Source organism: Sciurus vulgaris (assembly GCF_902686455.1).
Source record: "Sciurus vulgaris genome assembly, chromosome: 3".
Lineage (NCBI taxonomy): Eukaryota > Metazoa > Chordata > Mammalia > Rodentia > Sciuridae > Sciurus > Sciurus vulgaris.
The window spans coordinates 158,342,102-158,363,880 of NC_136463.1; the positions used below are offsets into that span (position 1 = coordinate 158,342,102).

The 21,779-nt window shown below is 45.0% G+C and overlaps 1 protein-coding gene across 4 annotated transcripts in view; it reads left to right on the top strand.

The window, feature by feature from the left end:
* Positions 1–21,779, top strand: part of NRP2 (neuropilin 2) — a 113,418-nt gene that overhangs the window by 68,707 nt on the left and 22,932 nt on the right. For 2 of the 4 annotated variants that reach the window (XM_079132497.1, XM_079132499.1), the window contains exons 13-15: positions 10,397–10,659; positions 12,183–12,279; positions 13,432–13,467. In XM_079132497.1, the coding sequence (XP_078988623.1) occupies positions 10,397–10,659; positions 12,183–12,279; positions 13,432–13,467 (396 nt within the window). The remainder of the gene's footprint in view (positions 1–10,396; positions 10,660–12,182; positions 12,280–13,431; positions 13,468–21,779) is intronic. The other 2 variants (XM_079132498.1, XM_079132500.1) reach the window with 1 other exon arrangement.

The following is a 21,779-nucleotide window of genomic DNA, read 5'->3' on the forward strand; positions in this document are numbered from 1 at the left end:
CTAGCCTTGACTCTGAGGGATACTTCGGAATGCATCACCGCTTTGGGAGCCTACCAAGTCAAGGGACTAAAATGTGGCCACACCCATGGGTGTCCCAGGTGTAACACCCATGGGTGTGTCAAGCAGAGCTGTCTGACACTTGGCAGTCCTTGAAATATGGTTAAGTTCACCCTTTGGTTTCAGAGAGCCAGGTTTCAGAAGCCTGTGCCCACTCTGTTGACAGAGAGGGGTTGCCACCAGCCTTTCTAAACAGGGAGTAGCAAGAGTTGTCTAACCTTTCCACTGTCCAGTTCTCCCCCGTGGTGTTCCGGTCAGTGTTTAACAACTTGCTTTCCAAGGGCTGGAAGAAAACAGCATGTGCTTGGGACATTTGCTGCTTCCAGTGGTATAAATGTGCTCACTGTCATTCGGTTCCAGTCACTGATACAGCATTGGAGGCAGAGCTAAGAGCGCAGGGTTTGAGGGAGAGGTTTTCTACTGTAGAGATGCTATAGCTATAAATTTCCTTAGGAGCAAAGTACTGACCAAAATGTATTAAAATAATTAGGAAATGTGGCATTTGGGATCTTTATTACCTTTTGGTTTTAATATGATTTATGGTAATTTTATATAATTTATAATATATAAATTTATAATGATTACGTTTAACTTGCTTGCAAAATTCCAGAAAATTTAACAAGTGACTCTCACTAACTGGTACACACTACTTTTATCTTTCCTTTTTTCTACACCTTCAGCCTGAACCTTAGATTTCTTTTTAAGCATTTGAGAGGAAAGGGGTTAATTCTGGAAATTTAGAGGACTAAATGTTACTAGTGTATAAAGGGAAAAGACTGGAAAATAAAAGGGAGAAAGGGTTCCCCTGCTGCCGGCTTCCTCAGAATTGCTCTGCTGCCCCTTGCCCAAGGCCTGGAGGTGTCCCCTTGTCCCCAGGGAACAGCAGTAGGACAGCACTAGGAGAGCGCTTGGGGTCAGCCTCTGACACAGCCCATACTTTGTTTCCTGGAGGGTCACAGCGTCTGCTCTGGAGAAAAACATTTTCATATTTCAAGTGTTTATCTCTTCAGCATTTGAGTGCTCAGAGAGATTAGTATCTGAAGATGGCCACGGCCTCGGGCACAGGAGAGAACACTTAGCCGAGTCCCAGCCTTAATCGCCCTCCCCCCTCACTCACTGCAATAATGTTTAATTAATATAATGAGCCTCCTGCATGTTGGAAAAAAATACTTATTTTTATAACCCAGCCTGGATTTTTCATTTCATTTCCTCCCCTTTGAGACCGGGTCCAATTAATTGGTGGGTTTTCCCAACCCCCATTTTTTATCCAAACGTAGGGGAGGCTGGTGGGGTGTGCGCTCACGTGCACACATGGTGTCTGAATGAGCACGTCTGTGGTCTCTATGCGTGGGGGCGTCTGTGAGGGTGTGGATAAGGTGCAGCTCAGCAGGGGCCCTTTGAATAAAAGGTTGTACTCATGGGCTCTCTACAGAGTGGGGAGATTTTACTGGCTCTTATTCAATGTCCATCTTCAGGGTTTTTTCCTAATAATTCTGGCTTTTTCTCTTGCACTTTTGTAAGGAGATTTTTCTTCTCCCTGGAGAATGTCTGAGGCCAGTCCTGTCCAGGCTACAAAGCCACCACTTACCAGGTAGCAGTTCGGGAAGAGCTTAAGTTACCTCCCTGGAATCCTTGCCCTTCGTCTCTGCCCCTCCTTGCCCAATGCTGCCCCCACCCCCCACCCCCAATGCCCTGCCCATTGACCTTTGCTGCTGGTTGGGAATTCTAGTCTTTGTCCTCATTCCACACTGCGGTTTGGGAGGGCTTTGCTGAGCAAATTCACAAAGTGGGCAGAATTCCAATCTTTGACTGAATAGATGGGGGCAGAGAAAATTAAGACTGTAAAGAACTGTAAGACCCAATGTTGTTCCTCCATTAAGATATTGAGAAGGCCAGGCGTGGTGGTGCATGCCTGTAATCCCAGCAGCTCCGGAGGCTGAGGCAGGAGGATCACAAGTTCAAAGAGAGCCTCAGCAAAAGCAAGGCACTAAGCAACTCAGTGAGACCCTGTGTCTAAATAAAAAACATAAAATAGGGCTGGGGAGATGTCTCAGTGGTTGAGTGCCCTTGAGTTCAATCCCTGGTATCCAAAAAAAAAAAAAAAAAAAGATATTGAGAAGGAAAACAATTATTTTGCTCTTCCAGAGGAATACTTGAAGTTTGGAAGAGTGGCATTTGTAATCTGCCTCTGGGAAACAAAATCATAATATTGTTCCGAGTCCTTCCCTCTATCCTCTGATGATTTTTAAAAAACCCTGTTTCTGCATTTCCCATTTTCCTTCTGCTCAAGATCCGGCTTTCAGCTGAGGATAGAACGCCCTTTCTGTTCAGGGTGGTCCTTTCTTTAAAAAAAAAAAAAAAAAAAAAAATGAAGCCCTGAGGGGAGCCGGCAGGAGAAAGGAAACAGCTGTGCTTGTCTGGGGGTGGGACAAACGCTGATGGGTTCACAGTCACTGTGCCACCGAGTCAACCTGAAAGCTACCGTATCACCCACGCTTTGCTATTCCACAAAGAGGAGACTGTTCCCGTCTTAAGAAGTGTGCCGTGTATTTTATCCCCTTATTGGATAGGTAGACAGAAGTAATTAAATTTGGGAAAGGAAGTGTCTCCTAGAGAGAATGGTCTTGGGGGAAAGGGTGGCAAGAAGTGAGGAAATAGCCATGTTGAAATATCATACACAAGCCATTTGATTAGAAGTGTCTGTGGAAACTACTTACATTCCTTAGATATTTTCTGATTTAGTTGTTTTCTCGTGTTTTCTCTCCTGCCTCCCTTCCTTTTCCTTTTAAGTCAGCAATTAGTTCTGTTCTTTTGGCCAGTGCTGATGGTTGCTTCAGGCTGACAAGACACCCACTGGTCTCATTCCACTGTTTTTGTTTTTCAAGATAGTCTTTCAAGCCACTCAGAAATTCTTTTTTTAGCTCTTTGCTTGTGGCCGAGCTGCCTGGAGTGTGTTCATCCCAGCCCCTGCGGATTCTGTTCCAAATTCAGTGACCCCTGGTGGTGGTGGAGGAGCCTGCCCATGTTTTCTGAGAAGCCACTTACCTTTTCTTGGTGGCCACAATGACCAAAAAAGTGGCCCCCTACGAGAGCTGCCGTATTTTCTACATTCTCAAAGGCTTTGATCATGAACAGTCTTGAGGATGATCAGATTCAGGTCTGTAAGGAGCAAGGCAAAAACTCCAAGGGCTGGCTCAGGTATTTAGAGCTGCCATGTTTAATAGAGGAGCCACTACATGGCTATTTATATTTAGATTTAAATTAATTAAAATTAATGCAGCTAATGCTTGAGTTCTGCTGCTGCAGTAGCCATACCCTTGGCACGGTAGCCACCCTGTATCCGTCAGGGCACGTATGGAACATGTCCAGAGTGTCGTATTTACATTGCAAATCTATGACCCTTGGACAGTAACAGGAGCACACCTCAGGACGCTTGCTGATGCTTTGGTTTCTTGGCGTGCTGTAAACCAAGAAAAAGAGATTAGGGGGATTTGTCTTCTCTGATTCCTTGCTGGAAGTGTTCAGTGGTTGGCGTTTTAATTTTTTACATCATTCTACTTCACTGAGCAACCCATAGTAAAGTAAACATGTAACATAGCATTAGAAGGTGTAGAAACTACTTTTGGTCAACAAAAAACAACATCCTAAGTAAGCACAAGCTAACACTAATAAGAATAATGATAGTCATTGTTGTTACCATCATATTGTCAGGAATGAGACAACAAGTCTAGGGATAAAGCCAGGTCAGCTTCATAACCCTCAGGTGGGTGGTGTTCCTACATGTGTGCTGTGTTATACATCGGTTGACCTCATAAAGCATGATTACAGTGTTACCTCATTTCAATAATTTCAAATCATGAACATGATATGAAGAAAACAGGCAAAGTCTATTTGGCATAGTCCGCTGTTATGAGAGCTTTGCCAGGCTTACGCAAGGGCTTGAGGGCAGCACTCTGGGTTCAAAAATAAGCTCAAGTGGGCACAAATCAAGAATCTTAATATTAAGATGTTATCAATTGTGCCTATCCCTTCACATAGAAGTGGTAGACATATTAACTCCTCGTAGGGGTTATTTTGATGCATTGGGCCACAGAGTAAACTCCATTAGAGCAGAGACCAGAGCGGTGATTCACCATGAATGTGCATAAGAGAAACGTGGGTGGGTGTTGTGGGTGGGTGTTTGCAGAGAAATCTAAGGAAGTAATTGATGAATGAACTTACTTATGCTGGGCTTGATTTTTGACAGTGAGCTATCAGTGTTTCTAAATTAAAAAGCAACTCTCTGGGTTCAAAATATCAGGAGAGACCAGTTGCAGCAAACACTGGACTGGTGTTGGACTGGGTTACCTTCAGAAAGAGGTTCCTGTGGTTTGTCTGGGGCACAACCAACTGCAAATATAAGGATAGAAATCTCTCAGGCTGTAGACTATAAGAGATCATTAAAATTCAAGAACAGCTTGGGTTAAAAAAAAAAAAAGTCAATATTGAAGGAATAATTTAACTAGAAAGGAAAGAATAGAGGCCATTCTTTAGGGAAGGTAGGAAAACATCTCTGGCTTCATGGGAAAGACAACAGTGGAGAAGAGAAGCCATTACTTCTTTTTCCTGGAAGTCACAATTGGTCGAATTCCCCAGAAGTATGTGGATTGATAATGAAGATGCAGAATGACAAGACTGTCTCAATAGCAGAACTTTCCCTGAAAACTGACATACCGAAGAACAGCTCAGGTAGACTCCAGGACAGGGCAGGCCTGAAACCTTATATAACCACAGAATGTTCTCTTATAAAGCTTGAAAACATCCTGCTGAGTTCATCCAAAGTCAATGTTTCCTTTAACTGGTTGTTAATTTGAGGACCTTAGCAGAGATAGACTGACCTTGGGAGGCCAGCTGAGGGGCTGACTCATGTTTTAGGTATGACCTACACTAAGAGTCTGTATCTCCTGCAGCACTAAATATTCTTTCAGATGGTTGCTCTAGTCGGAGGGCAAGATGCTAGCCAGGAGATGTGTGTGTTGGACAGATGGTGTGTTTGGCTTTGCGATAGCCAGGAGGAGCAAGCTGGTGATTTATTTCAGGGTTTGGTGAGGTATAGACACAATTGAATCCGTCACTGTTGGGCCAATTGTGGTCACGTGTTCCCACAGCACTTAAGTGGTTGAAGCCAGATGGGACTGTAAATCGCCAGGTGAAATATCAAGAGACCTTTCTAGAGACAGCAGCAGGTTTGCAACGCCTGAAGGACCCTGTCCTCTGCACTTCCTCTCTGCCCTTTTGAACTCCTGTTGTTTATTCCCATGTGATTGTTTTCCCTGTATCATTGGCAACAACAGATGTTTTGAGTCAAGGACCCAGCAAAGTGTCTCCCGAATACGTCAGGTCCAGGAGGAGAGGGATTGTATCTCTGGGACATTATTTCTTCACTCTCCTTCAGCAACGGAACACGTTTCCTTTCCATTGTCTTTTGTTGGAAGCTGTCCATTGCCGGCAGGCCGGCCATCAGCTACGAGAACGAGAAGGCAGCTTCCAGCAGGCAGGGCTGGTTCTTCCTTAGCTAGTCAGTCCTCACGTTCAGGCAACTTCTTGATGATTCAAAGGGCCTTTCCTTAAAGTCCAAGTCAATCAATTAAATAACCCCTCCCCCGAGCCATGCCAAACCTTTTCTCTATCAAGTCCTCAACAGCCTCCATATGCTTAGAGCGTCCATGATATCTGGCAATTTTAGGCCCATAAATTAGAATATTCCAGAAGAATAATCTTCACTTGCAGTACGTGTTCCATCTCAAGGTCTACGTGTGGGCACCATGACTTTAAAGAGCTAAAGCATTTAGCTTGGAAGAGAGGTCAGTGGAAACACCCCATAACCAAAGCTGCATAAAGGGGACATTTGAAGGGACCAGGGTTGTGTATCCTGGGGAAGCACAGACCAAAGGTCTTAATTCTTCATAAGTGAAAATGTTTTTAAGTCAGAAGACAGAAACTGGCCGTGTTGCCTCAGGGATAGCAGGAGAAGCGTCTAAATGACATGAGGGACCTACGGCCTCCTGGCATTTAGGGTTGTGGCCTTGACAACACATTGCCCATGTGGCCTGTGGAAGCACCTTCTCTGAAGAATTAAAGCAGAGGGTGACAGAGTGCTGGGGATGTTTTGGCCTGCTCTGAGTCATCCCTTGAGGTCCCACCCTTGTTCCAGGACCACAGACTCTTCTATGTGTAGATTGGCCCAGCAGACACGTGATGAACCCTGCAGGATGGACAGCTTGGGGCCAACAGGTTTCTGGGGTTCAGAGAGACCTAGGGAACCAGACTTTATTACAGAGGACATCTCGACTGTCCTGGGGCCAAACCATACTTGTTTTTGAATCTTGGATTGACCTTCCCATGTTTTTGGTGGCTTTTCTACACCTTTTGTTTTCAAGTAAAACAAAGGCAAGCAAAGGAGGCAGTGTGTATAGTGATAGTAATTGATTAAGCTCTTACTGTGTCCCTGTCACCACCCAAAACACTTTCATGGCTCATTCCATCTGAGCCTCCCTACAACCCTGTGCAATAATGCTGTTAAGACAGCCACTTTGCAGATGGAAAGACCAAGCCTTTCAACAGTTATTGAGCCTGAGGCCAGGATTCCAACCCAGAGAAAGGCCACGCCTGGCCAATTTACTCAGTCCCATCAGAGTTCAAATCCTGCTTCCATCACTTTCTGGCAGTACTCTAGGACACACTGCTTCAACTCTCTGAGACTCCGTTTTTTTTGTTTTGTTTTGTTGGGGGGCAGGTTTGTTGTTTTGTAAAAGTGGAGGCAATGATCCTGATTGCACAGGGCTAAATTTTGCAGTGAAGATTACATAAGGTAAATAAAGTCCCAGTGCAGTGTCTGGCATGTAGTAGGTGCTCAGTTTGTTCATTCTCCTCTCTGCTTTTTTTTTTCTACCTTTCCTTGCACTTTTCCTGATCTGTATCACTCCTTCATTCTGTCCCTGGTTCCAATCAGACCTCTCTCAGTGACAGGCAGGGACGTTTTGCAGCTCAGCGTCCCTCTGACTGATGTCAACTGCTAATTCCTTAAATTTACATATCATCTTTCTTCCCTGGAGCTCATAGCACTTAGCAGACAAGTGGGCACAAATGATTTAACTAAGTGAAATCCAGAGGCCTGCTCATCTGGAGATTCTGCAAACTAGTGGATTAGCTCAGATGTCAGCACTGAATTATGAGCCTTCAGCTGCTCGTGCTTAGCACACCACTAGCATTAATCCCTGGTCTTGCAGTGGTTCTTTAAATCATGCGTAGTGATTATCATCCTACTGTGAGAGAAAGAGAGAGGGGAGAAATGAAAGGAGAGGGGAGGAGCTTCTCAGGGCCCGGCTGGCTGTGGAACCTTTGGCCTGCCCGTGCCTAAAGTTCTAGTAACAAGATGAGCAAATAGAATGGACCCAGATGAAACCCAGTCAGCTCACTTCTTCACAAACCACACACATTTTACTTACCAAATTCTAACCATTATGCTCTGATTCCCCTGCTGCTTAAGAATGCAAATTCACACAAGTGACAGTATTTCTGCCAAGCAGTTTTCAGGCAGCAAGTGGGTCTTATTTGTGAAACTGTGAAGGAAGAAGGATGAATAATAACTCTCTGAAATCTGGTTTCCTTTATAGACGAGGTGGAAACAGTAAGAGCTTGGAAATGACCCGGCCTGTAGGAGCATTTGGGGGGGCTCTCTCTGGGGTCTCAGTCAATGGCATGCCTCCAGAGGTCACTCTGTTATTATTAGTTCACCTCACCTTTGAAAGGAGCTATTGGCTCAAGAGAATGGAGGGATTGTGAAGGAATTATCTGAATCTGAGCGACTGCCAGAATCTAGTAGATTCTCCCTCTGTCCTCATTTCCAATGGACAGCCTCCTAGCACTCTTTATCCATGTGTTTACCACTCATTTGTTCATTCACTCATTCATTCATGGGAACAAAATTTCCTTGAGTAGTGCCAAAAAATGACAATATTTAGATAAAGGGGGAAGAAGCAGCACTGAACCCTATATGTGCAGGACCAGGACCTCATAAGAAAGTTAAATTGTGGTGCCAGGTAATGGGTAGTTACCTGCCAAAATCCACAGAAAATGGCCTCAAGTCCTTCTGAAAGCCAGTGAAATCAGCGGTATAGTCAGTAAATGCTAGAGTTGTTGAGAGAAGAAGGGGATTAATGTGCCAGAATGATTAGGAGAGGAACTGGCAAAAGAGATGGGGTAGAGGAAGAAATGAGGGAGCAAGGAATTATAGGTAAAAGGAGAAAAGGAAGCAACAGGCCCAGTGGGGAAACCAGTTTGCCTCAAACAGAGTGTGGTCAATCACAAGAACTTGGGGCAAGGCACTCACAGGCAGTTGAAATGAAGAGTTGACTACAGAAAGGTGGGAAAACCCTTAATGAAGTCTAGACTCTGCAGCCTGTCTACCTTGGACAAGTTCCTTTCTGAGCCTCCGTTTTATCATGTGCAAAGTAAGATTAGTAGGTCCCAGTTCCCAGGTGTATAATAAGGATGAAATGAAATAATGCATACCCAATGTGCTTTGTAACCTGTAAAGCATTATGCAAATACGAGTTGTAATTATTATCATTAATAGCACTGGCAATAAGATCTGATGGGAGAAGCATAGGTTTAAAGATCACCGAATATCAGTATCTCTTCCCTCAGCACACCTTCATTGTTAAAATTCTCTTCTGACGATGGTTGCTTCTTAGTTATCTGTGCTGATTTGGGCCTCGAAGAGGTCAGAATTTGTGCAGATATAGACAGACATAGCTCAGACTGGTGAAGGAAGCACAAATGAATCTCACATATGCACCCTAAACTGGTCAAATTTGATTTCAGGGAAGGGCAGCTTCTGAAGTAGTCATCTCAGACAGTCTAGCAAGAGGAAGGGGCTTAGGGGAGGCTGGGAGGTGGACAGGATGGATGGTCAGAAAGTTGAGAAGGAAGGAGCTGTTTCTAGGTCAATGATGGGAAGTCAACCACAAGCTCAGCTCTCACCTAGAAAGATGACATCAGCAGGAGTAACAGGGGCAAACCAGTGATCAGAGAGGGTCATGTTGGTTGCCTCCGGGCTCTGGAGTCCCAGCCTGTTCTTCCCTGACAAGTCCAGGATATTCACACTCCCTGTGAGTTAGAGAGCTCTATGCACTTGTCTCCGACTACCATGGTATCACCTTAACATCACCTGAAGAGTCTGACATGCCCATGTTCCACACTTGGGTGTGTAGTAAAAGTGTGTCTCTGCCTTCCTGCACAGTGTTCAGTCTCAGATGCCCCTGTGTTTCAGGGCCTAAAGCAGATAGTGAGATTTCCTCCTCAGATGGAACTTGCTCTCTGTACATGTGACCAGAGTGCTCTTGAACAAGCTGGAATTGCAAGTACTGGTGTCCCCACCTATGTCTGCAAGGCTTGGGGGTCTGCCAACCGCAATGAGAACTTGTCTTCCCCAGAAGTGTCTGATGTATTCAAAATCAATCCATCAAAAGGGTCAATCTCCAAACATTTGGACTTGGTGAACCTTTAATTTCCCAGAACGTGTATATTCTCTGCTAAACACATAGCCTTTGTTATGGCAGTAATGACCGTATCTTTATCATTGGAGCTGACTGCTTGAGAAAGGTCAAGTTCAGCCCTCCCTGGAGCGTACAAAGAAGAGGGTGGAATGTTAGGCATCAGAGTCACTGTACTCAGCTACCACCCCCTGTTCTGTTCAAAGCTGACATGGGCTTCCAAGTCACAGGCACAGGAGCCCAGGCATCATCTAGCAGCACTGGCAGAGACAGAAGGTTTTAAATGTCTTCCATTTGGACAGTGCCCAGCCAAGACGTCAAAGGCTTGAAACATAAACCACCTAGCCAGAGTCACCTCCAATCTAGCAGCCGCTTCACCCCCTGTAAACTGTTCCCTTGTACCCTTGTAATTCAGTTCAGACTGCATTGGCCCTTCAGGCAAGCCCATGATGAGTAAGATGTGGGCCTGACCTCTGAGACCACAGGGAGAGGCAACAAGTCAAAGACAACCAGCCAACACTACTTAAAGCCAGCTACACCAGGTGCTATATGGTGATACAAAGAAAGTGATACAGAGAAATAAGAGAGGGATTGGTCTGACTTAAAGACTGAAGAAAGGCCTTCAAGAGGAGAATCAGGGTTCTGAAGAAGCCTTAAGGAAAGGACAGGGGAACAAGGACATGAATTTAAAAAAACAAAAAACAAAAAACACTGGTCCCAGCTTTTCCCTGGAGGGGCTACAGCTGCAAACTGGTGTCTTTCCCAAGCATTTATCAAGGATCTGTTTGGGTTTGTTTCCCCAGATGACAGGAATTTCTTGCGGCTGCAGAGTGACGGCCGGCGAGAGGGCCAGTACGGGCGGCTCATCAGCCCGCCTGTCCACCTGCCCCGGAGCCCGGTGTGCATGGAGTTCCAGTACCAAGCCACGGGCGGCCGCGGGGTGGCGCTGCAGGTGGTACGCGAAGCCAGCCAGGAGAGCAAGCTCCTCTGGGTCATCCGCGAGGACCAGGGTGGCGAGTGGAAGCACGGTCGCATCATCTTGCCCAGCTACGACATGGAGTTTCAGGTGGGGTGGTGGAGGAAGTTGGATCCAAGGGAATCGTGATCCGTGTTTCAATATTTCAAAGGGCTGTGCCCATTCATCATTAGGGGACATGGTTAAGCGCTGCTGTTTTCATTGTGCTTCTCACGTCGCCATGGCAACTAAATGACACTCTTATTTGTTATTCAGAATGTGCCTATCTCTACACCCAGACTTGGTTCTTTGTTCCTCCTATTGCCTTTTATATTGCTGAAATCTTCTCCAACAAATGTTTCTTCTCTCCATTTTATTTTAGATTGCTATCAGGTAGGCTGACAAAGGGACACAGAAACCAGGGAAATAAACAACAAACAAACCCTCCACACACAAGGGAAGGGGCCTGCAAGTGCCTCAGAATGGAAGAGGAAAAGGGAATACCCTCCGGACCTGTCCTGGGGTGCTTGAGCACAGGAAGGGGGCAGATGCAGTTTGTACTCGGTGGCCAGCAAACCTGAGAGAGTCTTAAACAAGTGGCTTCTCTCTCAACAGCTCTAGGAATTGAGTTATATTATCTCTGTCCCATAGAGCAAGAGACTGAGGCACAGATGGGCACACGCAGCTGTAGCTGCATCTTGGGTAGGAGTCGACACACTGGATGAGGTGACTGAGAACCAGCCAAAGCATTAACCTGCTCCTCCCCAGACGAGGAGCAGCAACAGATGGCTGGTGAGGCAGCCAACTGCTCGCTCAGCTTGCCAGAGGACATGTGCTCGTTTGCAGAAAGAACCTGGGGAGGGAGAAAATGAGGAGTGATTGAAGACCGCAGAGCAGAAAGGGCTTCTGTGGGGAGCTGGGTGGGGAGTGGGTTCCCACTTACCAACCTAATATATGCATTATAAGTGCCCATTTGCATTTTTGTCTCAGCCACTAGACAGTGAGTTTCTCTGGGTAGAGTCTCGGTTATGAGATTTTATTATTGTCCTTGTACCTAGCACATAGTAGGTACTCAGAAACCATCAGTGAAAGGGCAAATTTGCTTCCCTCTTAGATGCAATAATGGACCCCTAAGGTAATGCGTACTAATGAGCCATAATGCAATGGTACCCACAAGGCACACCTGTGTGCCATCTTTCTCACCTTACCCCCACCTGCTCATGTCCTCTGAGTTTTCAAATACCTGAATTGGCACTTGAAAAATTTGGGAGAAAAGAAATTCAAAAATAGCTAGAGAAATTTCAGTCCCCCTTTAAACACTTCTCAGTTGTAGCTCTTTTAATTAATACATTCTAGTTACTGGACAACAAATATCCATCACCTTGTTAGATTTTTTTATTCCCTCCAAATATGCATTTGATTTGAACTAACTCTTTTAAAAACTAGATCTCTAGAGCTATAGCCATGTGGTCAACAGATGTGTACCAGGTGCAATAATACACACACACACACACACACACACACACACACTATGTGTACATGCATTAAGCTGCAGTTAACAGAAAATCAAAAAATCTTTGCAGTTTGGACCAGGAAACTCAATTAACCATGGCTCTTGTTCTTTCACCTTCTAGATTGTGTTCGAGGGAGTAATAGGGAAAGGACGTGCAGGAGAGATCGCCATTGACGACATCCGGATAAGCACTGATGTCCCACTGGAGAGTTGCATGGGTACGTGACCACCTGACTCTGCATGGCTCTCTTAAATAAGACACCAAGGGCTGGGGTAGACAAGAAGAAACAAGAGACCATTTTCAGACTAATCATTCCCCAGAGGGCAGGGTATGTGGCAAGGTGTGAGTGTAGTTGTATCTTGGGCTGAATTCAAGGTGGGAGGGTGTGAGATGAGGTAAAAGCTTATGTCCCTGTTCCCAATCAGCAATAGATGTACACTAAGTACATGAAGATTCAGGGTGCTGAGACCCCATCATCAAACTCCAGTTTTTAGCAAAGAAAATGCTAGAGGTCAAGAACAACTGCCAGTCAGAATTACATGCCAGAAAGGTTTGATGGATTTAATGGAAGCCTTCAGTATGAGCTAAAAGAGGACACATGGTACATAAGAGGGATAATACAATTACCAAGCAGTTCTTTTATATCAGTGAGTTGCAGGGCAAAGTATGGCATGTGAAATAAGATGCTACACATTGCTTTAAAGCTAATACCTCTAATGCCCAAGTCCTAAGCTGCAGGATTAAACATTGCATACCAGATGACCAACATGGGAGGGACACCATTATGGTCACCTTGGTCAGAAAGGCACAGCAGCAGCCCTCCGGAGGGCACACATCTTACCCAGGTCCTCATCCTGCAGCAGGAGCCACCCCAAGGTTACCCTGACCATCTCCTATCAGAGTCATGGACAGTCCCAAAAGCAGGAGAGGAATCCTGAGAAGGAACAGGACCAGAGTAGTGGTAAAGAGTCACCAAGTGCTTTTCTTGGCCCCCAAGTCCCAGGTTTGTGTGTGCCTCATGATGTAGGAAGCAAAACTGGGACCACTCCAGTCCCCTTAGGCAACTCTCAGGTCCTGGGCATCTAAAAGTAATCCTGGGTCTGAGAAAGTAATCAGTGATAAGTGACTGATTACAATGCTTTTGGGACCCATTACTCTGTGAAGGATTTTGTGTTCCAAAGCAATTTTGAAAATCCTCTCTACCCACCCCAACTCGATGATGATATGTTAGACAGAGCCTAGAATACATGGAGGACATGGGGCACTTCCTATGGAGTATTACCAAATAGCCTAGAGGAAGTCATCATAGTCATCATATTCATACAATTATTTCTTCCCTTTATCTAACTCAATTTTTTTTTTTTTCCAGAACCCATCTCGGCTTTTGCAGGTGAGAATTTTAAAGGTAAAAAAGAAAAAAAAATTTTTTTTTTTTTTTTTTGGCATGCCTTTTCCCTCCCCCATGTGATGTGAATTTGGTGGTGGGGGTAGTAAATTTCCAAATTTGACAAAGCTCTCAGGAGAAAATAGATGCCTCACCTTCCCACCACTAGATGGCACCACCAACACCTGTAGATTCGGGGATTGAGATCCTCAGTGTCTCTTGTTTAATTAAAGTTTGGAAACCTATAATAGAGACAAATAGGTTACAGATAAACCTTTCAACCCTGCATTGTCCAACGGGGAGCAGTGAGGCTGAAAATTCAGGAGTGGCGAGAAAGGAGAAGCAATGGGAAGACAGAACAAAAAAAAAAAAAAAAAAAGTAGTAAATTAAAAGTGAAATGAGGTGGCAATGATTTATTTTAGCCTGAAGATGGTTTCTTTCCAGCCCCAGGGTACCAAGGCAGCAGTCTCAATTAACCCCCGGTGAGGTGCAGTGGCAGGCAGTCTTGTGAGGGATGGACATTAGGAAAAGACAGGAGGAGTGATAATCGTGAGGAGGAAGAGTTGCTGGATTCAGGAACTGGTGTCTCATAAAGGGAATAAGGAGACCCATAGGTGATAGAGTTAGTGCACTTGAAATTCAGGCCTGAAAAACAGAAAAGGACATTTTATCCCTAAGAAAGTAAACAGAGAACAAGGCAAAGAAAGAATTTGGGATGCTTGCCTCATCCAGAAAAACAAAAAGGCCTCCAAGTTTGGCCAGTGGTTCCGTTGGTGCTTTTGTAATGCAGCAGGGTCTACACTTCACTCTCTTTGCAGTCCAACTAGTTGACACTGTTAAATTTCTAATGCTAAACTCAGGAACCACTCTAAATGCTTCCCTGCAGTGGACCTGACTGTCAAAGCACACATGGAGACACTGACCCCACCAAATGACAGAGAATTTTCTGCCAGCAATTTAAGGGCTGCTGTACCCTTTGCACTGGTTGGGTTTAGCCCTATAGGTGACAGCATTTCAGAGATAAAGTCAGCCATTTTTATATCCCATGTCTAGACTAGTTATCTTTACTCTCGTTAATCTGTCCAACTTCTGGCTAGAAAGAGATGAATTCCTGGTTTGCCACCTAGATGTGTTCCCAGACTCCAAATCATCTCACCTAATTTGCCACTCGGCACCCACAGCACTAAGGGGAAAGGGAAAAAGTGACACTAGAGAGGAAAATGACAAACCTATATAGAATATGTTTTTTTTTCCTCACTTATCCTTCCTCACCTCCCCAAAAATCCATGCCACTCTGCATTCCACATTTTGAAGTATTAAGAGTATTTGTGTGCATCTATTTGTGCTCTCTGGGTGTGAGATTTATGCGAATGCAAATCCTAAGTATTGGAAGGAAAGCTGAGATCCAAACTGAACGACTTGGATTACAGTTGAATTCATGGTCTAACCTTCAGGACCCGAGGTAATGATCATATTGGGGAAGTGAATTCTGCTCATGTTATTTCACCTGACACTCTTTGGGTTGTTGAAGCTCAACACTCCCAGGAAGGCTGGGTCAAGGTGTGCTGGCAACTGCCACAAACACTGTTCTGTGTGCACCTCATGTCGGGTCATGACTGACAAGCATGGTAGCTAAGAACTTTGCCTCCATAAGAGAACAAACAGGCCAGGCACAGGTGCTTTCCTTGAAGCTATATGTGCCATGGAACTGCAAGGTCCAGTCGTGTTTGCTTGTAGAAAATATATACATAAAATCTAATCCAAGTGGGCAGTGCTCATTTAGCCAAAATAAACATGGCGCTTAGTAGTTTGAAGGTAAGAATTTCCAGTGCGCTCCCAATGGGCTGCTTGAGGGGTTACACAAAGCCAGGATCAGACCATGGCTGTTGTGGAAGATGGCAAGCATCTTGGCAAAAAGAAAACCAAGTCTTGGGGAACAGAGACTTGGCCAAGGAACACAATCAAGATCAGAGCTGGAATTGAGAAGGGACGATTATGATCACATTGGCATGTTTTACAATGGAGCTCGGAGGTGGTAGTCAGAATCTAAGGCTCTGGGGTGGCTTCTTCTGCTAAGGGCTGCTTAATCTTAGCATGACTCTCTGGGCACTTTTACTCAAGCCATCCCTTCCATTGGGAAAGAAAAGAGGACATGTGTTTCCTCTAACCTAGTAGCATGCATTCTGTTCCTCTCAAGGGCAGAACAGCAGGAACCCTCTCTTGGTTTGGGGGGGAAAATCAGTCTTTCCATTCAAAGGGAAGTAGAGAGAATCAGTCTGGGCAGGCGAGATATGGAAAGTTGATGTCGAAACATCATTAACAATAGGAATTTACATGGCTAGTATGTTCTCGAATTGGGTTTTTTTTTTTTTTCTTTTCCATTATAAATTAACCATGTGCCAGAAGTAATCTCATTCATTAGAAGAGATCAATGTATACTCAGTAAATCTTTAGGGAAATGCAATAAAAGTGGTCTTTGGATCTGGGCTTATTACGTATTCTGATCTTTCATATTTCCAAGTATCTTTCATTTTCTGCTTCTTACTGATATCTTGCCACGCAACATTGCCTTTTTATTCTAATCACCTGTATTTTCTGCTTTTTATATACACTTAGATTGTGTACCAGAGTGTGTTAGTACTGAAGGGAAGTCATGGAGAAAAGAGAACTGTAGAGAAGGGGAAAAGAGAAGAGAGAATGAATAAACGGAGTTGTCATGGGATTTTTAAAAAGCCCTTTTCGTTGTCGTTATGAGTCAGATCTTAATGTAGTCTGGGTGTGCATTTTTTTCTTTTCAATTTTTTTATAAGCAGTAGCTATAAACATGGTGCCATCATGTATCTTTCTGTAGGATTTGAGCTTTAACAAATTAAAAACTATACAAAGGCAGGGTGGGGGGGGGAAGGACTGAAAAGTGGTATCATTAGGGTGATGAATTTTTTCCCTTTTTACTGATACTTTCTGAACCAGTAAAAATACATAAAGCCCATAGTCAAGAGTTCTGCATTTGTTGACCAGGTGGGTTTTTGTTTTTTTATCAGTTCTTAGTGAATACTAGAGATTTTGTTCCTGTTGGAGCCTGCAGGCTTTGGCAGGAGGAGCAGAGATCTGGGTCTGGTGATCCACCTGTTAGAGACCCATAGAGCTCCAGGCAGAGGTGCCCTTGTGGAAGTGGTCCTTGGAGAACAGGATTCAGAACTGCTGTCTTACAATGATGGATGCTAAAGGGAACATCCGCAGTTCCTGTTGATGGCCATCAATATGGATTTATGTCTCAGATCATTTCTGAGCATACTGTGCCCCATCTTTTGGGTTTCACTGAGTACCTTTCTGCAGTTTCCATCCAGGCAGAACTAGGAGAAAATGAGTGTCAAGGCTGTCTCATGGACATAGAGGGGAGTGGTCTTAAAAGAGACCTATTTGAGCAGACTGGCAGCTGATACTGGCTGCCTCAGGTTTTGAGTTCTATTTATTTGATACCTACTGGCTAATCTCTGCCATTTTGTGGCCCCACCTCTTTTTCCATCCCTAACCTCACCCCCTACTCCCTGCCCCCCAGAGGTTTTGTCCACCAGTGCAACATCCCCCAGCCCAGGATGCAGGACCACAGGTAGCCTTTCTCCTTGGATTCACAACCTGTCTACTAGAAGCACTTCTGAGACACAGAGAGGGTTAAACAGTGTTCTTGCACGTAGTCCTCTGATGAAAGGCAGAGAAGTATTCCTAAACCCTGCCAGGGTTCCAGATAGGCAGCTGTGGTGTGTGAATCCTCCTCCCCTCCCCACCCCCAAGCCTCCAGCTGCCAGATTAAGGCTAGGTGTTGCTGAGCAGGGAAGGATGGAGATCAGACGTGTGAACCGTGTAACTGCTTGGCGGCCATCCTTGCTCAGGGGACACAGATTTCTTTGCAAGGTTGGCTTGTGCACACTGCCCTCTCCTGTCACAGAGTCTGGACACCTCCCCTCCCAACAAGTTTATGGTTAATCTAAACAGCTGCTGAGGTCTAAGGGTAGAAGAAAATGTTTTTCACTGACTTCTTTCTCCAAGAACACAAAAGGTCAAGCCCTATTTGAAAGAAGGTAGCAGAAGTGCCAGCAGAAAATTGAGAGGTGGCCGAGCCCAGTGAGCCAGGAAATCTGAATTTAGGGGCATTTTGGGTAGACGGAGGACAGGGGACAGAAAGGGGGACCCTCACAGTTTCAGCCAGCTCACTAAAAACCCCCAGCGATCTTCTTCTTTATACTGCTCATAAAACAAATGGAAAGTCATTCTTCGGGGATGCTTTGTACTTTAAGATCCTTTCTCCAAACAAATCAGAGGGCGTGACCACATTCTTCTACTATCTTCTATAAACTTTTCTGAAAGAGCCAACCTTTTTCTGTTGCTTGTTTAATCGCACAGATTCAATAAGCCTTTTATTTGAAATGTCCCTCTTCATCAGCACTTCATTTTCAACAGGTACATAAAGGACTCCTCAGACAGGCCAAGCCTAAAGCAGTGTTTATGTGCAAAATGGCCTTTTCTTCTGAGCGAGAAGACTCACCACCGGAGTCTTTCAAAGTGTTTCTTTTGGGAACCTGGGTGACTCCTCCGGGTCTGGGTGGCATTCCGTGAACACTGCTATAGGAGATGCTTTCTCTTTTCAGGGATTCACTGAGAACCTGGCTTGACTGAGACACCTCGTCCTTAGGCAGGTTCAGGCAGAGTCAAGGCAGCCAGGGAGAGAGAGGGCTGCTTCTGGTTCCACCCCTGCTGGGTGAGAACAGGGGCTTGCAAATCTGTTCTGTGAAAAGCCAGTTAGTAAATATTGCAGGCTTTCAAGGACATACAGTCTCTGCCACAAGCACTCAGCTCTGCCACTGTGGCAGGAAAGCAACCGCCGGTGATAGGTAAACAAATGAGGATGGCTGTGTTCCAATAAAACTTTATAAAAACAGGCGGTGCGCCAGATTTGGCCCATTAGGCTGTAGTTAGCTGACCCCTGGGTTACAGCACAGGCTGAGGATTCAGACCACCTGGTTCCAGTCCCGGCCGCCACTCGGTAGAAGCATGCAATTCCAAGGGCGCCAGGCCTTCCCCGGGGTTTCACTGTGTACTACCCTGCCCTCCTCAGTTTTTCCCCAAGTGAAACCAGGAGAAAAATCACTTATCCTCTCAAGTCCTCATGTCTCCCATTTGATGAGCATGAGGAATAAACAAGATGATTCATGTGAAGACCACAGACCAATGGCCAACAACAAATAAAATGTCCACTCATTCCAGCTATTGTGACAGCCAAATGTCCTAATTGCTTATTAAATCAGTAGCCATATTTGCAAATAGGAGTGGAAAAAACACGACCTAATGTGTGAATTTTTTTCTTACTTTTTTTCCTGCCCGTGGCTTCTCAGAATTTATTGTTTCTTAAAATTCAAATTCTTTGCATTCACATTGCTTTTCTCTGAGGAGCTCAGAACTTTTACAGTTGGGAGCCTGCTTAATCTCGCAAATATATTTGGAGTTATTGACTACTTAAATATCTGTTTCTCATTATCTCAAACAATGAGAAGATTTTTGTGGCGAATTGGGGTGGAAATTAATGAAAAATAGTTCAGGCATTGAAAGCATCATCCAGCTGAAAAGAAAGAATATAATGAGACTAAGTGGCAGACGTGGGAATGATCACAGGAGAAGTTAGGAGCATATCACCAGCCCTGAAGTCTCACCAACCTTCTCTCGCCCGGGTTGGGTTCCTCACCCCGGCGCCTCTGTTGGGAAACAATGACCTAGCCTCCCCATAGGACTGAGGGGGCAAGTGGGGCCAAAATCAAGCTACTCATTAACCTGGGCACCTGCTACAGGTGGCATCTGCTCAAAGTGGGGACATTTTTCTGCCTTCTCATAGGGGCACTATAAGCAGAATCTCTAGCACTTTCTGAGAATAATTTCTTTGAAGTACCTGAGGGTCATCAACATTTTCCAAAGAGTCTGAACATTGGTCCAAAGTACATTTTTCCATCCATCTATCTATCCATCCATCTGTCCATCTATCCCTCCGTTCATCCATCCTTCTGGCATTGACTGAACTGCTACTGTTGCCAGGGAAGGTGCTTTGGGTATGGATTGAACCCCAACTGATTTATTACCTTCTTCTCTGTAACTGGTAAACCACAGCCTCATTAGCACACAACCCTTTCAAGGTTGAGCTCGAGTCCAAACAGTACATCCACCTGCCTTTGGGAGTTGACTCTCTTTAGTTAGAGAATGTTCTGAGAAACTTCTGGCCCCTCAACTACAAGTCACCCAAAACATGCACATTAGAGGATGAGGAAAGCATTGTTAGTTGTATCCTCTCTTTTCTAACCCCCTTAATATTAAAAGCATAAATTCACACACTATAGTTTCTCACGTCTGCAATCACATGTTTAAGGGGCCAATGTAATGTCCCCTAATGGCTTTTGTCACTCAAGTTTTCTACATATTGATAATTTTAGGGGAAGGAACATAGGCAGGAAAGGAGAAAGATGGTCTCATACTTAAAGTGGAGTCTGCTTTCTAAGTCAGGGCACAATTCTGAGGTGATAAGTATCTCTGAGTCTGAATATATAACCCACGTGTTGTGATTTAGCCTTCCCAGGCAAGAAGGAAGAGTCTCCCTTCTCACCCTGATTTTGCCTCTATCATCAGAAACATTTTAAGAGTAGCATTAAGGTCTCAGCCTCAGTACTTTGAGCCTTGACTGGTGTGTTTAATGTTGGAAACCAGCATTTTGACTGAAGGAAAGCAAATCTTTAAACTGAGACCATATGATGGTAATAGAAGAAGCGTGGGTAGTTGAAACCATGTTCAACTTGACCAAAATTGGTGCTCCTACCTTTGGTCAGGTAGAATTTAATCACCATGGATTTACCACCTCCCTTTTCCCTGAGGGGTGAGCTGCCATCTCATTAGAGGATGACCCTCACTATGGAGCCAAGTCGAAATCAGGGGCAAACCTAGGGACATGTTGTCGGGAGAAGAGCGATGGCTCTCAGGAACTCCATGTCCACCCCTACCCTGTGTTATTTCCCGAGCATCCTTCTGAGCTCATATGAAAATCCAAAAGCAAGATGGTTGCCAGGCAGCAGATACGCTTGGTGATCTGAATCAAGAGTTGACACCAGTTCCCTGTGACTTGCAAGCTGGCCATTTCAAAGAACTGTTTTCAGAGTCTTGCTTTCTCTTTCTCTCCATTCTGTTCATAATTTCCAACGTGAGTACACATGAAAGAGGCAGAGAGACAGTGGGTCCTTTCACAGCTGCAATAATGAAATCATTAAAAAATGGAAAAAGCTTAAGGACAAAGAAAAGGAGAGTAGGTGATAAAGAGGGAGAAGATGAGGTTGCAGAAAGGGGTCTTTGGGGAACCCTGGGATAGTTTCTGCCCAAGAGGCACTAGGAACCTGCACCTCAGTGGAAGGGGATCCCCAAACCCAGAGGAAGTAGTGACTAAGAGCTGACAAGTGAGGCGGGTTTTGAAAGATTTTTCAAGGAAAATGCTCTCATTTTTCTGTCACTTCTGAGAAGACGTTAGAAGTTCTGACACACCTCTCAGCTATTCCCAAATAAAAGAGAGGCTCCTGGGGGCTCAGGCTACTGGAACTGCAGAACACTGACTCAGAATGAGGAGTCTGTTTCACACTCGTATTTTATTCACTGAGCATTTGTTGGGTGCCCTCTTTCACATACCCTCAGGTAAAAACCAAGCTGAGAGTGATTTCCTCAGCCTGAGGAGCTCAGAGTCTCATGGGGGAGACAAGAAACATAAACAAGGCCTGTCTACATCCTGAGCAGAGGTGTGCTCACGGAGTAGGACACATGAAGAGGCACCAGGTCCTCCCTTCCCCGGCTCCCCTCCTGGAGTACCCTGTGGGTAGAGAGAACACATTTTTCTGGCCATCAACACTTGATGCAAAAATCTAGGGAGGCATTTTTCATAGGTTAAGCCTACATCATTTTTCAGAAGTAAAGATCATGTCTGGCTTTGGCAAACTCAAAGGCGCCTAGTCCCTTTCTGGGCCAGATTCTCAACTGATGTAAATCTTTGGGAGAATCAAGTTGTAGCACTGTTTTGCATCAAGTGGGACTCCAGCCAATCTTTCCCCAGAGTTACCCTGGGCTTAAATCTACTACAACATCTCCATGGCAACCAGAGGCAGGCCAGTGAAGTGGTTGCCTTCTAGATTCCCTGTCCCACCCTTCCCTGCTGTGTCTTTCCCAGGATTAAGAATGATCTCCCTCTGCTCTCACTCACTCACTCACTCTCACTCTCACGTGCCCGCTATAGCTTTGTGCCCACATTTTTTGGTTGCAA